General features: G+C 41.3%; 2 protein-coding genes across 3 annotated transcripts; one reads left to right on the forward strand and one right to left on the reverse strand.

Moving 5' to 3' along the window:
- Positions 1-1305: 1305 nt before the first annotated feature.
- On the reverse strand, positions 1306-7292 carry slc25a28 (solute carrier family 25 member 28). Its single transcript, XM_029521423.1, has 4 exons — positions 6764-7292; positions 4205-4433; positions 3367-3423; positions 1306-2917 (listed from the first exon to the last, which is right to left on the reverse strand). Exons 1-4 carry the CDS (start codon positions 7106-7108, stop codon positions 2349-2351), a joined length of 1200 nt encoding a protein of 399 aa, XP_029377283.1. The 5' UTR covers positions 7109-7292; the 3' UTR covers positions 1306-2348.
- pyroxd2 (pyridine nucleotide-disulphide oxidoreductase domain 2) lies at positions 4827-14672 on the forward strand. 2 transcript variants are annotated; one of them, XM_029521422.1, is made up of 17 exons: positions 4827-4943; positions 9223-9411; positions 9756-9775; positions 9915-10008; positions 10328-10401; positions 10529-10684; positions 10818-10971; positions 11118-11179; positions 11263-11360; positions 11461-11602; positions 11707-11841; positions 11922-11994; positions 12686-12839; positions 13038-13189; positions 13389-13495; positions 13817-13937; positions 14223-14672. In XM_029521422.1, exons 2-17 carry the CDS (start codon positions 9294-9296, stop codon positions 14291-14293), a joined length of 1731 nt encoding a protein of 576 aa, XP_029377282.1. In that variant the 5' UTR covers positions 4827-4943; positions 9223-9293; the 3' UTR covers positions 14294-14672. The 2 variants fall into 2 exon arrangements, with proteins under 2 accessions (XP_029377282.1, XP_029377281.1); XM_029521421.1 differs by lacking the exon at positions 4827-4943 and having other exon boundaries at positions 9090-9411.
- The last annotated feature ends 141 nt before the right edge of the window (positions 14673-14813 follow it).

The following is a 14813-nucleotide window of genomic DNA, read 5'->3' on the forward strand; positions in this document are numbered from 1 at the left end:
AACAGTGTCCATGATCTAGCTGACTTGACAACCAGTGATATAAGAGAGAACACAGGCACACATCCAAAAATGGATCATCAGTATTAAGTATGAGTGGCCACACATATTGTATGCAGTGGATGTAATGATCGAAGAGAGTGGCAGATATGGTTCATTAACACTCCCTGTTTGAACAGGTGCCTCATGTGGATCTCTGTGTGTGTATATGTCAAGGCTGGGGTGAGGGAGCAGTCACAACAATATGCATGATGTGTGCATAGATTCTAACCAAAATATTTCTGTTTACATACAGTTTCCATATATACATATTACTTTGAGCAAAAATATGAGAATATCAAATAGCGTGAGAGACAGTAACTTTTAGGAAAAAAAAAATCCTGATACAGTTATCATGTTACATTCAGTTAGTACAAGTTGTAGACACAATTTCGCTGCAAAATTTTATAATCTTGAGGATGAAAGATGAAAATTTTAAGCAAACTGTCAGACACCAGTGGGCAAATCCCCCCAGTAGTCCCAGCTCTAATGAATGGCTTTAGTTTTTATGTTTTAAGTTACACAATCAAAATAGTTCTTCCATTTATCCTGTCCCTCAGTTCAACACCAAAGAGAAATTTAGCTTTAAATAGTAATTAAAGTTTAGTGTGTTGCACATGATTTTCTGAATTACAAAACTTCTCTTTGTATGTCTCAAACACAAGCTATGTGTCCACAAGTTCAAATTGTGTTTTCTCTCTTCAGGGTCAGAGTTGAAATCTGCACCTGTGTTCAAGACTAAACAACTGTACCTGCCTCAAACTAAAAATAAATACCTGAAAACACACATACAAACTCACCATGTGTTTCTGGCAGTACAGATGTGGCTTGGGGCACTGCCGCCTTTTTATCCATCTCTTTCTTTGGCTTCCATTCACCAAGAAAACAAAGACTTTAAGTCTTTTACACACCCAGATCAAAATTATATTATGCATGAATTTACTCATAAGTCAGTCTATATTTAAATAGGTACATTTAAAAAAAAAAAAAAAAAAAACAAGCGAGGGCCATTATCATTTATTTTCAGTGAGTAGTGTCCCACTGTCTTTATTCAATGAGTGCAATTCAGTGCCAGAAACAATCAGACATCAATCAATAAGAATGACAGCTTTCTTATCGGGGAGAATCAAATTATTCTTATGGGCACAGTGCATTGTACACAACCTTAGCTGTCAAGCACAGACATCAAAACTCAGTAGTTCACAAGCTGGAAACAGGCTCATAGCTACAGTTGATGCACAGGAAATGGCTGTTCAAATGTCTGCTCTGTTTGGATTTAGTTTCTTTTTTTTTGTTGAATGATCAAATAACCAATAAATCAATTGAAGGGGCAAAACAAACAAAAGTCTGAAATAATACATTTGATGGAAATAATGAGTCAATGTAGTTAAAAATAAATTACACACAGTTGAGTTACCTTGGCCCTACTGAGAACTGGTCCTTTATTTGTCTATGACATCATTGGGAAAACTTTTGAATGAAGGGGAACTAGTTGATTAATTCTATTTATTCCTTTTACTGTCAAAGAACAAGGAAAAAAATCTGATCTATGGCCTTTTAACACAGAATATTTCATCTTTTATTTTTGTACTGCTTTGTGTCAGAAAATGAAAGCATCAGTTTTCTTTTGATGTTAAATAGCTGAAAAACTTGTGTTGAATCAAAACAATATTTTTTGACTGAATTGCTAAGTGTAGCCTGTATTAGACAGCAAAATGAACTTGTCTAGGATTACTAATTGCAATTGTCTTTAATGAGGTCTTGAATCTGGAGACAGGTCACGAATTCTAAAGCTTCTTTGTTTTAATAGTTATAAACTCAAGTTTTCAGTGGGTGAAAATAAAAATGTAGTGCTTCAAAAGCAACACTTAGGAAACTTCAATAATTAACACACAGACCAAAACAAACAAACAAACAAAAAAAAAAAAAAAAAAAAAAAACAAACAACAACAACAACAACAAAAAAAAAAAAACACTACTGCCCTCTGCTGAGTAACTTTAATGAAAATTTTGTGCGTTCACATTTATCCTTAGCTGGGACAGACTAGAAAGGTTTTAAAATGTCTCAGATCAATCCATATTTCTACAATACTGTGTAAATAGTCTCTCCTAGAAGAAAAAAAAAAAAAATCAACGTAACTCAAATCATAGCTAGTGGAGCTGAAATGAAACTAATACAGCTGTCTTTGTTATTTGCTATGTCTGAAAGCGAAGGGACAACTGAGGTGGACTTTAGTCAGATTCTATGTGCGTATTAACTTTGTTTCCTTTGCACATGGAAAGTATTAGATGGGATTAAATTGAGGAGATATCTAGATCTCAGCCTCCATGTGCTGTGCTCTCCTTTTGTTGTGTTGGTGCTTGGTGAGTCCATACTTGAAGAACTCATACACTGACCAGCTGATGGCTGTGGAGGGCATCTGGTAGATGACCCTTGCCTGGACTCCCTTGAAGAAGCCCTGCAGGCCGCCCAGCCTATAAACAGTCCGGAAGGCATGGGCCAGGCCTGAGATGTGTCTGTGGGCTCCTTGGCCTTTGCTGGGACCTTGGCCAGAAGGCAGGGAGCTGAGGGCTAAAGACTCCTGGGTATTGAGCAGGGTCTTGCAGACGTCTAGAGGTGTGGTGGCTGCAGCTGCAATGGCTCCAGCCAATGCTCCAGACAACATGTGGGATGAGGGATTGTAAGTTCTGTGGGGGTTGAACTTCTCCTGAAGGTACTCATAGGTCATGAAGTGGAGCGCTTGGAAGGGCACGTTCATGGTGAGCTGGGTGGTGTAACTGCGGTAGAATGCAGCAGGGCCCTCTTTCTGGCATATAGCGCGTACACAGTCCAACACGCCGCGGTAGGGCGAATTATACATCTGCATGCGCTGCTTCACAACTGGAGGCACACGGTGGAGAAGACCAAATGTGACCAGGGTTGGCCAGTGCAAATGTGGAAAAGATGGAAAACGAGAAAAGAAATTAGCGAGCCATTACCAAGACCAAAGACCCTTTTAATAAACACAGAAGAAATGTTAAGTTTTATTTAAATAGCATTTGCTCAGACAGCTGTGCCCCATCTATCTGCTGCACATGAAGACTATGACCAGTGTCCTTCTACTGACATGTTTGGGCAGGTGGATTAGAGGCAGCTGTTAAAGCTGAGATGCGAGGCTGCAGGGTTAAGGCCAACATGTGAAGGGGGTTAGCTCAGATGTAGCACCTGCAAGTTAGTTCTGTGAAATTTCTGTGAATGAAATCTTTTTTTTCTGAGAAGAAGTAAACATCTTGGCACTGCTAGTTATCTGGTATCAAAGGCGAATGGCATCGTCCATAGTTTGCTCTTACCTTCAGCTGGGTTCATGGCAGCATCATGAAGCAGTGTGGCCACACACCCAGCGGCTCCTGGAATAAACACACCTTGGAAATTACTTAAGACTGAAATAAATATGGAGGAAACCAAAAAGGAATGTTGTGAAGAGGCATTGAACCGAAATGCAAAAGCAAGAATCCCCTTTTCTGGTGTCAGAGCGCTCAGCGACTTATTCCTAAAATTTGCACATCTCATGCTCAAAACAACATATCAGAGAAGAACTTCTGCAAATTCAGCAATTTACAGAGGTCATAAGTAGTAGCCCCTCCTGACAAAAGTCAGGAGGCCAAACCTGAGCAAAGAGAGACACCTAGTGGTCAAGGCCATTCACTGTTCTGTTTGAAGGTTTAAAACCAAACGCTTTCAAAGACAGGACCAACAGAGGAGAGCAGATGAGATGGGAGAAAGAGGACTTACCCAGCCTCCCACTAAACTGGAAAAGAAGGAAGAGAGAGAGTAGGGAGAACAGGAAATAAGGAAAAGGTTGACATTCAGAGTAAGGTTTCTAAATTGAATCTTTCCATTTCTGCAACTGTAGTTGAACCAAATAAGACAAAATGTTCAACTTTCATAAAAGCCTGCAAAAGAAGTGGCACCTTCTTAGAGTGAACTACTGTAGCTTAGGTTTGGATCTATGTAGGATTTGATGGCCTGCCAGGCGTATCCATGACCAGTCAGCCCATGCCTGCTCTGTTTATGGATTAGGCTGAGTCAGCATCTTTGCACTGAGGGTGCTTTGCATTAGCCATGGAGTTGCTCAAGTCCTACATATCTGCCATACGTGTATGTGTATATATGCATGTTTTGCGATACCATTAGCCAAATGACTGTTAGCCCCTGGGTGAATGACATCACTTAGAGTCTTTTTTAGTTTCTCATAGCTGGCAAAATAGAGGGCATGGGCAGGTCCCGCCCCGACTGCTGTTGCATTGAGCCCTCTCATTGGTCGCCAGACTCCCTCTGTGGCTACAATTCGGCGAAGAGCATCCATTACATTTCTGTAGCGGGCTGCGGGGTCAGGCTGGAGGCTCTGCATTCGTGTCTGGAAAAGAGTAAAAGGGAGAATGCCAAAGTTCAAAGTTAACTGTGTGCTCGCTTCCAATCCATCAGAGCTCTGTATTAGCTCTGTATTAAGATTCATAATATATTCAGTGTGTTTGACCTGAATTTGGTATGAAAATAATATGTAATGCATAATTTAAATCTTACAATGTGTCTGCCTATTACAGCACAACAATCCTGCAGCGTGCATAAAGAATAAAATTAGGAAAAAGTGTTGTTTTACATTCTGTGTGTTGGTGTAAATGCATAAAGAAAAGGAAGGAAGTTTGGTGTTACAAGCTCCAAGGTCACAAGGGGACATAAACTGACTTCCTGTAAGCCTCATTTCCCACTAACCCTCAAACATACCTTTCTCTCTTCTTGGTAAACACACACACACTAAGATAAACGATGGATTATTTCACCATTATCTACAGGACGCAAGTGAGGGATCAGTGTTTCACTCAGATGCCGTTTGGTATTTAAAGAGGACTGCGCTTGGATGGACTGGGTAAGTGGGTCTGTCTGTGAGAAACAAGCAGCAACTCAATCCCTAAATAAAAAAAACTTTTAGCTGAATGGACAATATTACACCCCACTGTGTATGTGGAAGTGGTGCACTAGAAAAATGTGCAAAAGCCCTCATGTCACTCTATACAAAAGCTGTGGGATTCAAGGCTCGAATATTAGCCAGTTATCAGACACAAACTCCCACGCTGTCAGTACTCTGCTCCTCATTCATTCATGTCTTTCCAATACATACACATGCATGGAAGCCTTACCAGCTATAGGCCTGGTGTGTTTAACTTCAGCATGCATTTGCATATCCAGACAGTAATGACCTTTTAGCGCAATGTAAATACAATTTTCACAACTTATTTGATTTAAAAAAAAAAAAAAAAAAAAAAAAGACTGGAAATTCCATTCATACAGTCTAAGACACCTACAAATGCAACAGTTTCCAATCCACAACCAATTACTAGGATTTAGAATACTTTAAGGGGGAATGTCAGTCTATTCTAAACTATAATCAAACACCAATCTCTTAAGTGAGAAGCTTATGGGAGAGGAGGAAAAGCTTTATTATGGTCTAGATGGAGCTTTGAAGAGCAAAGGGCATTAACTTTGTATAAAAACAAAGGAGTGTGTATCAAGAGATTCTGAAATATTTATCTGTGTTTATGTTGCTGAAATCATGTATTATGGTGTTTATAGTTAGTAAACTTCATGTTACTGAGTCACAATCCCTCAAATCTCCAAATATCATGCGGTTTGCTTGGCAAGATGCTGAGCCCCATTAGCAGTGTTGCAAACACTCTCAGCTGCAGACACTGGTCTGGTCCGAGTTCAGGGATGCACCAGAGGTAGACTACAGATGGAAGAGACGTGAATAAGGCACATGAACAGTTTTTCAGCCTGACATTGACAGCTGACCATAATGACCTCATTGTCAGTTGTTCTATCTATCTGGCCCTCTGTTGCACAAAACCCACATGTAAGATGATCACAGCTAGTTGACCTCTTGGGACGAAGGTTGTGTCTCCTTAGATGTGTTGATAGTAACAACACAATTGAACTCTCCTGCTCAACAGTGACCAGATGATAGGAATTGGCCCAGTGAAGTTGTCTGACTCACAAATGACCTTTGCAAACACTTGTTCATAGTCTGTGAAGCAGTGAGCCTGCTGGTAAGTTCAATTACCACACTGTTTGCTGGGAAAGTGGCAACTGTGTTTACTGAAAGGGCCAGACTGTCTTAAATACGGCAGTGTGATTCATTCCCGTGCCTTGTATTCATGGAGCAGGAAACAACAGCGTTGAAACAGGTCCTGTGTTACTGACAGAAATCCCCAGCATTGGTCTTTCTAAACTTTTAAATTGATTTTGAAGTTACTCTCATTAGCCTTTGCAGTCCCTCAATCTCATCCCTTTCCTTTTCCTTACACGTAAGTTAGTTATGTAACATTAGTTGAGGGTTTTCACTGCAGATTGTTTTGATGACAATTAGCAGTTTAGGTCAACGTGTCCAGATGGACATCAGTGTTTGACCCCCCCGCTACAGTACCATGATTCATAATAGTTAGCTAAAGTAACGTGTCTGACTTATTAGAGCATGCTAACGGGTTAGCTAGCAGGGATGTGGGGCGCTAACTGACCTTGTCTTCAGCCGACAGCTCTGCAGCGTGTTTAGCTAATAAGCTAGGCTACCACCCAAACACGTTGGCTACACCAAAGACATCCACATAACACGGGGAAGAGCGGACCGTGAAAGCGCTTAAGACCTTCATTACAAAGTTGTGGGTCGGCGGGTTAGCCTGTGAGCTATGCTACCTTGACACAGTCGATGGGGAACATGAGGCAGTGCTCCATGATCCCGGCCACGGCTCCAGCCAACATGTGGGTGCTGGTGGAGGCTCCCTGTGGCAAACCCTCATAGTCTGGTTCAGAGTCCTCTGTTTCTGCATCCTGAGCACTTCGGATAAAATCAACAGTCTGTACTTCTGCCTCGCCTCCGATCCGGGGCGACAGGCTCCCCACGATACTTTCCGAAACTCCCCAGAATCTGCCCCCGAACCATCGAACTTCTGCCCCGGCAGAGGCACCAGCAACCCCGGTATCGCTGCCTGTAGTCTCCGCTGTCATCCGACGCCTTCTCACAAATCCATCCGCTTCCATGAGAAACCGGGCGAAATCGGGAAGTGTTCACAAGCGAAGACGCGGCGTCCTGGTGGATAATTCCGGCCCTTAACTTTTTACATTCCCTCCGGGTTGGGTGGTTGCTGACTCCTAAAGCGTGCCCTCCCCGCCTCTCTCCTTCCCGGCCAGCGTCCAGCAGGGCAGGCCGAGGCGGACACACACACCGGAGCTCTCCGCAGGCCGCGCCGATAAGCTCCACTCTGATTGGTTGCTGAAGCCTAAACCTGCCCCGCCATTGGATGGCTCACATGTCAATCATGACTGTGTGCGGGTGAAGACTAACCCTGTCATGTGGCTCCCGTCAGGAGATATTAGAGCCCGATAATAACATCTGTGAAAGATATCAAACACACACTTACAGGTCAGTGTAGGTCAGTCTATGGAAAACTGTTAAGTGTATGAGTATTGCTTTAATTTAATGTATTCCCATTTTATAGCTGCCGGGATTAATGTCGCCTTTTCAACCACTTGTCTAATTTTTATTTATCTTGCCATCTAATACTTTATAGTTAAGAACTGGTAAGAGGGACTGCTGCTAAACCAAAATTCACTACATCGTATTTCCAAATCACAATAAAGCATCTATTTATCTATATAATGTTTCCATACAGTTTATTTGCATTACTTGTCCTCCTTGTTTTTTTCAAAATTTTGAAAGCATAAAAAACTATTCTGAATTTATTAGGTCACAAGAATTGACCAAGTGTATTACGAGTTAGGATCCTACACTGTAACACCTCTATTCTGCTGTGAGACAGTAGCTAATGATTTAATAATTATAAATGCTGAAAGGCCACTAGTGAGCCTCTTTGCCTGGAGGCAAAGGATCACATTTTTTTCCAGAAAATGAGATAATTGTGTTTTGGTGCGGCACTGTTATGGCATAATTGAATTTTCTTCTTTATTGCTTAGGAGAGCCTTCAAGGGCTGCAGTGTTGAATTTCTGCCGACAAAGGGAAATGAAGTGTAAATTTCTGCTTACAAGAACAAAATCTCTGCTTCTGATCTAGTTATGGTTGATTGGCTGTTGTCTGCAGATGTTCCTTAAAGGAAAACCTAGGAGACTGCATATCAAGATCATTTCTCTTCCCTGAAACTAATGCTCTAATACACCAAGGGAGAGCGATGTTAGCTCTAGCAGGAAACCCTAGATCACTATAACACCTCATTTCATTCCCTCAACTAAGAGAGTGCACAATCTATACAGACCCTAGGAATTATTTTACACTGTCTAAGCAAAACAAAGTCAAAATTTACATTATATAGACAAGATGAGAAGATAACTTATTTATATTCTGCTGTGTTTAGTTGTTTTTCTGCCAATTAACACACTTCCTTCCTTAGATCACAGCAGTGTCTCATGTCTATTCCCTGGACTGCTGCTCAGACCCACTGCGATCTATGGCCTCTTATCTTATTAATGCATGATAAGTGAAGCACTAGGCTGATGTGACACATTCAAAAGCAGCACTAAAAAAACAATCTGTGTAAGAGCTCATCTTAAAACTCTTAAGGCAGGCCCTTACTGTGAGATGAGTTGTATCCAACCCCTGACCCAGCTCAGAGAGGATGTCTTGAACTGCTCTTGATGATAAAATACATGTATATACATATACGCACACGTGTGTGTGTGTGTGTGTGTGTGTGTGTGTGTTTGTATCATACCATACATAGTTAATGTGTGAGAAACCTGGAAAAGAGACTCCAGACAAACAAATAATGGCCACATATAAATAGTTATTCCACTAATCATTCATTTCCTGGTTGCTCACCTCTTATATATTTTCCTCGTATAAATATATTTCATACTATAACACCAAATGCAAATATAATGTGGGTGTTGATTGACCTCACTGCCGCATACATGATCCAAAATTGACGTTAAAGTTTGACAAAAATGGAATAACACTGCCACCCAATGGGCCTTTGTTTCACAACATAGACGGACAGATCATGGTGACACAGTGAGCCAGAGTTGTTGTGTTTTAAGATCCAACAGTCAGCATTTAACACACCACTGTCAGTTAATCCACACAGAAACATGCACTTTGAACTTTAACCAACGTTTTCCCACCCCCTGGATTGCGGTGCAGGATTTTCCAGGAGACCCGGATCTAGTTTCTGCAGGGAGGGACCTTTGCGGGAGCAGCCTCGGAGTGCAGCCATGGCTGCAGCGGTGTGGACTGCCGGAGCCCGGCGGGCCGTGGCTTCGGTGCGGACGGTGACCAGGTCCGGTCACACCGCGTTAAGAGCCCAGTATGACGCTCTGGTCATCGGAGGAGGTGAGATCCGCCGATCGCTGGCCGAGAACCTGCACAGATCCAAGCAGCTGTCTCAAACATGCATCGCCACATTTATTTCACATGAAGGGTTCAGCTAAGTTTGCAAAAGTAATGAGAAAGAGTTTCTGAAAGTAGCAAAAGGTGTTTTGTTCTTTGTCTGCAGGGCCACAGTTTGATCCATATGGTTCAACTTTGGACTCTATAAAACACTAAGAAGCTTCAAGAAAAAATTTGTTGACACTTACAAATGTCAGCAAAAAGCTAAATCTTGTGATTTCTAGCAATTTCGATGGAGAATTAACATGAATAAAAACTGTGTGACATTTTTTGTATTTCTTTTGCAGGACACAATGGACTGGTGGCAGTGAGTTCATGCATTTGTTATATCCTATAATACACTCTATAGGTGTGCAACAGGGTAAAGGTGGTGTGTGTGTGTGTGTGTGTGTGTGTGTGTGTGTGTGTGCGTGCGTGCGTGCGTGCGTGCGTGCGTGCTCGTGCAGGCTGCATATCTCCAGAAGGGAGGGCTGCAGACAGCAGTGTTGGAGCGCAGACACGTGCTGGGAGGAGCAGCTGTCTCAGAGGAGATCTTCCCTGGTAGGATGGCCTCTGCCTGGAAAAGTCTGAGCTCAGTTCTAGAAGTTCAGTCTTCACAAATTGCATCCTTTTCTTACTCCCTTTGATACAGATACTGTATCCTGGAATTAATTTCGAACCAACCAAAGGTCAAATTGAGCAGCTGACATTTTTTAAATTATTTTTAATGGTTTTATAGAGTAATGAAATGCACACAACTCCCCCAAATGAAACCAAAAACGTTTGGTATTAAATTGCTTTGTAATTACCAAATTTCCAGGTTCATGTACATAATCAAGATTTATTCCTGTAAAAGTCAATAAATTTGCATTGGATACAGGTTTCCGCTTCTCCAGGTGCTCCTACTTGCTCAGTTTGTTAAGACCCCACATATATGAAGACCTGGAGCTCAAGGTAAATGCAGGTGGTTGGCGAAAAATTTCCAAAGAAATTTGTACAATTTTATTCGAATTAGTTGAGTTTAGGAAGTGACCTTATGTGCAACTCTTAATTGTTTCATTTTCTTTGGATTAAAATTCAGAAACATGGGCTGAAGGTGTACATGAGAGATCCTCATGCTTTCACCCCCATGTTGGAAGAGGGGGTGAAAGGTGCTCCACCAAGGTCTCTCACCCTGGGCTCAGATCTGACTATGAACCAAAGGGAAATTGGCAAGTTCTCCCAGAAGGATGCAAAGGTGATATAAACAGTATGACATCCTCAGCAAATGGTTGGCTGTACTGAACATTTTACACCCCAGCGCAAAAAAAGCTAAAACACTTCTTCACCGTTTCTTGACTTTTATCTGTTATTTTTTCCAATGTGCTCAGGCTTTTCCAGATTTTGTTGAGCACCTGGAGAAGCTAGCAGCAGCTATTCACCCTCTGCTGGATGCTCCTCCTGTTGACATTCCAGGCATCACTGCGGGATCATTGAGGAAGAGGATGGGTGCAGCTAAAACACTGATGCCTGTTGTCAAATGTGGTGCGTAAATGGATGAAGTGTTGGGAGCTCTATCAAATACATTAAAAGAAGTAATTTTAGGACATATGCTGATTCAGTTGTTTTTTTTTTGGTTTTTTTTGCAGTAGCTAATTGACAATGAGCTGATTTATGTTTTTGAATTTAAGGTCTGAAACTGGGCAGACACATTCCAGATTTTTACGAGATAATAACGGCACCAATAATGAAGGTTTGTTACAACGTACACAAAGTTTGTTGTTAACTTCTTTTTGTATTCACCGCATTGTGACTGACTTGTGTTTCCTGTAATAGATTCTCAATAGGTGGTTTGAATCTGAGCCACTCAGAGCAACCCTGGCCACTGATGCTGTAATTGGAGCCATGACCAGCCCAAGTAATCCTGGTAGTGGGTGAGACGTGTTTTAGGGCACCCTGCGCTACACAAACACTCTTTGCAACAGATTTGTAGAAATAAACAACAGTCTAAAACTGTATGGTCTTCCCTCAAAGGTATGTGCTCTTACACCATGTGATGGGAGAGTTGGAAAAGGAGAAAGGAGCATGGGGTTATGTGGAGGGAGGCATGGGAGGTGTGTCTCAGGCTATTGCTAGTGCTGCTCGGTCCTATGGTGTAGACATTTTCACTGAGAAGGTAGTGCAGTTTGATTCATTATATTAATTTGAAATGAAATCAGTAGAAATCATATACTTCCATCTGTAAATATGCATTCAGACATATATTTGTATCCTTGTCAGGATGTAGGACAGGTCCTGGTCGGTTCAGATGGGGCTGCCAAGGGAGTGGTGCTAAAGGATGGTACAGAGATACATAGTAAAGTTGTTTTATCAAATGCTACTCCATACGTCACCTTCAAGGACCTCACGCCGCAGGTAACAGAGAAATATACATACCACATATGATCATGGCAGAAGATAGTATGGTTTACTCTAGTTTCCTAATGCCCTTGAAGGCTGCCCTGTCTCCAGAGTTCATCAAAGCTGTAGACCAGATAGACTACACATCCCCTGTCACCAAGATCAACGGTAAGCCTGTTCTGCTTCTCCTGTGACGAATGCAAATCCTGAATGAAAAGAGATTCATTCGCTGCTCACTTTTGACAGGTAAAGAAAAGAAGAAAATATCCATTGTGTCTAAGATGTTAGATGTAAAGATTGCTGACTGTCACATTAAAGTCTTAAAAAAAAAAAGCTTAATTCTGGTATGTGTATCTACAGATAATACACCAATAGTCAAAGAGGCACAAACATGTGTAGCGTATTGGGGGGATCATCTTATAATCCTCCAATATTGACAAGTGTATATTATATTACTGAAAACAAAGTTTGGGGTATTAAAAACAGTGTAAAGCGTGCAGAACTAAGTTGTTTGGAGTGTGTTGCCATTTGTAGCTCCAGCTTGTTAATTACAGTAGACCGTGAGCTGCAGGCCTTTATTATTCAGGAAGTCTTTACTGCCAACTGATCCTTTGTAGTGAGTTGCCTCTTAAACTTAATTATAGTCTACTGTGTTTTGTAGACATTACTTTAACAATCTTAGATTTAAGGGTAAGGGATTGAGTGGAGGTGAGCACAATATATTGCATTAGTAGCTCCATATGGAATTAAAAGATTAATTTAAACTTAAGCATGCTCTTTACTACACCAATAAAGGCATTTCTGGAGTGATATATTATCTCAAAGCAAACACATGTCATTATCTTTGTTGCTTCTACAGTGGCAGTGGACAGGTTACCAAACTTCCTCGCAGCTCCCACACCTGATGGTAAACCTGGGCCCCACCACCAGTGCTCCATTCATCTCAACTGTGAGACCGTAGAGGTACTGGAGACTGCATACAAAGAGGCCATGAATGGACGTCCCTCAGTAAGGTAGGTGTGTCCTCACACACGAACATAATCAAGCATTTTTACACATTGACATTGCTTTCACCTCCTTGTGTACAGTTGCACACCCAGACCTGCTGTTGATATATTCTTCTGAGTCAGATAAGAGCTAGTCATATCAGTAACTCACTCACCCTTCTGCTCACCTCCATCTTAATCCATCATGAGTCTCTGCTCCTGCAGACCCATGCTGGAGATGACCATCCCATCTGTGTTGGATCCGACTCTGGCTCCCCCTGGCGGCCACGTTGTGTCACTGTTCACCCAATTCACCCCCTACCACATCGAGGGCAGGACGTGGACTGACCAGGACCGAGAGGCCTTCGCAGACACTGGTTGGACACACACACACACAATAATTAAGGAGTTCTTAAAATACAGGATTAAAAAAGTGTATACTGATACTACAGTTATTACTCAAGAACTTAACTCAATATAGTTTGAATAAACAGCATATAAGTGAATTGTACTTTTTAAATGTATGCTGATTAACCTGTTTTCATTGATAAAGCATGTGTTTGTGTGTCTCTTTAGCTTTTGACTGGGTGGAAAAATATGCCCCTGGTTTTAAAAAGTCAGTTGTTGGAAGAGACATCCTGGCCCCGCCTGATCTGGAGAAGATCTTTGGGCTGACTGGAGGGGTGCGTGCACTACAGTAAATATATTGAGGAACTGAGCCACCAATTTTGATACCCATCTTCTTTGCTGAACACAAACACCTGTTCACTGGATGAGAAAGAAATAATTCACCATCCACTGAGGCACAGATGTGTTATATAAGCAGTTAATGGTTACAGTCAGTTTTATCAAAACCCACGACTCACTGTGTAATGGAACGAGTAACTCACTACATGGTATTTCTGTCTGTTTATTATACAGGAAATGATAGACTCACTTTCTTATTAAAACAAAATTACACCAGGAAACAACAGGAAACGTAAATATTGGTATCCTCTTTACAGAATATCTTTCATGGATCGATGTCACTTGACCAGCTCTATCTAGCACGACCTTTGCCCTTCCTCTCAGACTACCGCTCACCAGTTAAAGGGCTATATCTGTGTGGAAGTGGCTGTCATCCAGGTTTGCTTTTAATGTTCAACCCTCAGATGAGTACTTATTTTTAAATGTGGTTATTTGTTGCCTGTTGCGTATTATATTGTAAGTATGATTGTTAATGTTTTGTTGTGTAATTTTACAAGCGCAGTTAATGAACCTTTGACCGTTTCGATTAAATCTTATCCTTATTGCTGACAATAAAGAAACAGAATCACTTGATGATGATAGGCGGCTGAATAAACAGTTATTGATCTCCATGGAATGAAATGGACTAATTCTAACCATTTTGTATGATTAATATTTCTTTAGGTGGTGGTGTGATGGGTTCACCTGGATGGAATGCAGCGCTCACTGTCATGGGAGACCTGAAACAGCGCTAAAACATCAGACAGGATCATGGTGTTGTCACCTTAACAAGTTGAAACCTCCATTTTGTGTGACGGATGTGAATATGACTAGTTTGAGCAATGCATTTCTACGCTCACTCCATGTGTGTATTTGATCAGCCGTATGCTGTGTATCTGTTTTGCAGTTAGTGCAATAGCATCACACAAATTCTGGTGTGACATCTTTATGAAATCGTTACACTGAGCCAAAAGAAAGTAATGGAAACGGACACAGCACAACATGCTGGTCAAATACAAACTCAATTTTAGGATGACATCACAAGGATAACTGGAACTCTTAGTGCAATCATGTGATGATGGACTTTTGTTTTTTTGAAATTTTATATGAATAAATTCAAACAAAAGTGGTTAATTTTTCATTTAAACTATCCATAACTGTTGTTACGAGTGTGGTTTATACTTTTTTCTCTCCACTCATGCTAAGTGCCCGGATTCTGACAGTCAGGAAGCCTTTTTTTTTTTTAATGTATAGTTTACACTCGATGAATTCATG

Source organism: Echeneis naucrates, chromosome 15 (assembly GCF_900963305.1).
Source record: "Echeneis naucrates chromosome 15, fEcheNa1.1, whole genome shotgun sequence".
NCBI lineage: Eukaryota > Metazoa > Chordata > Actinopteri > Carangiformes > Echeneidae > Echeneis > Echeneis naucrates.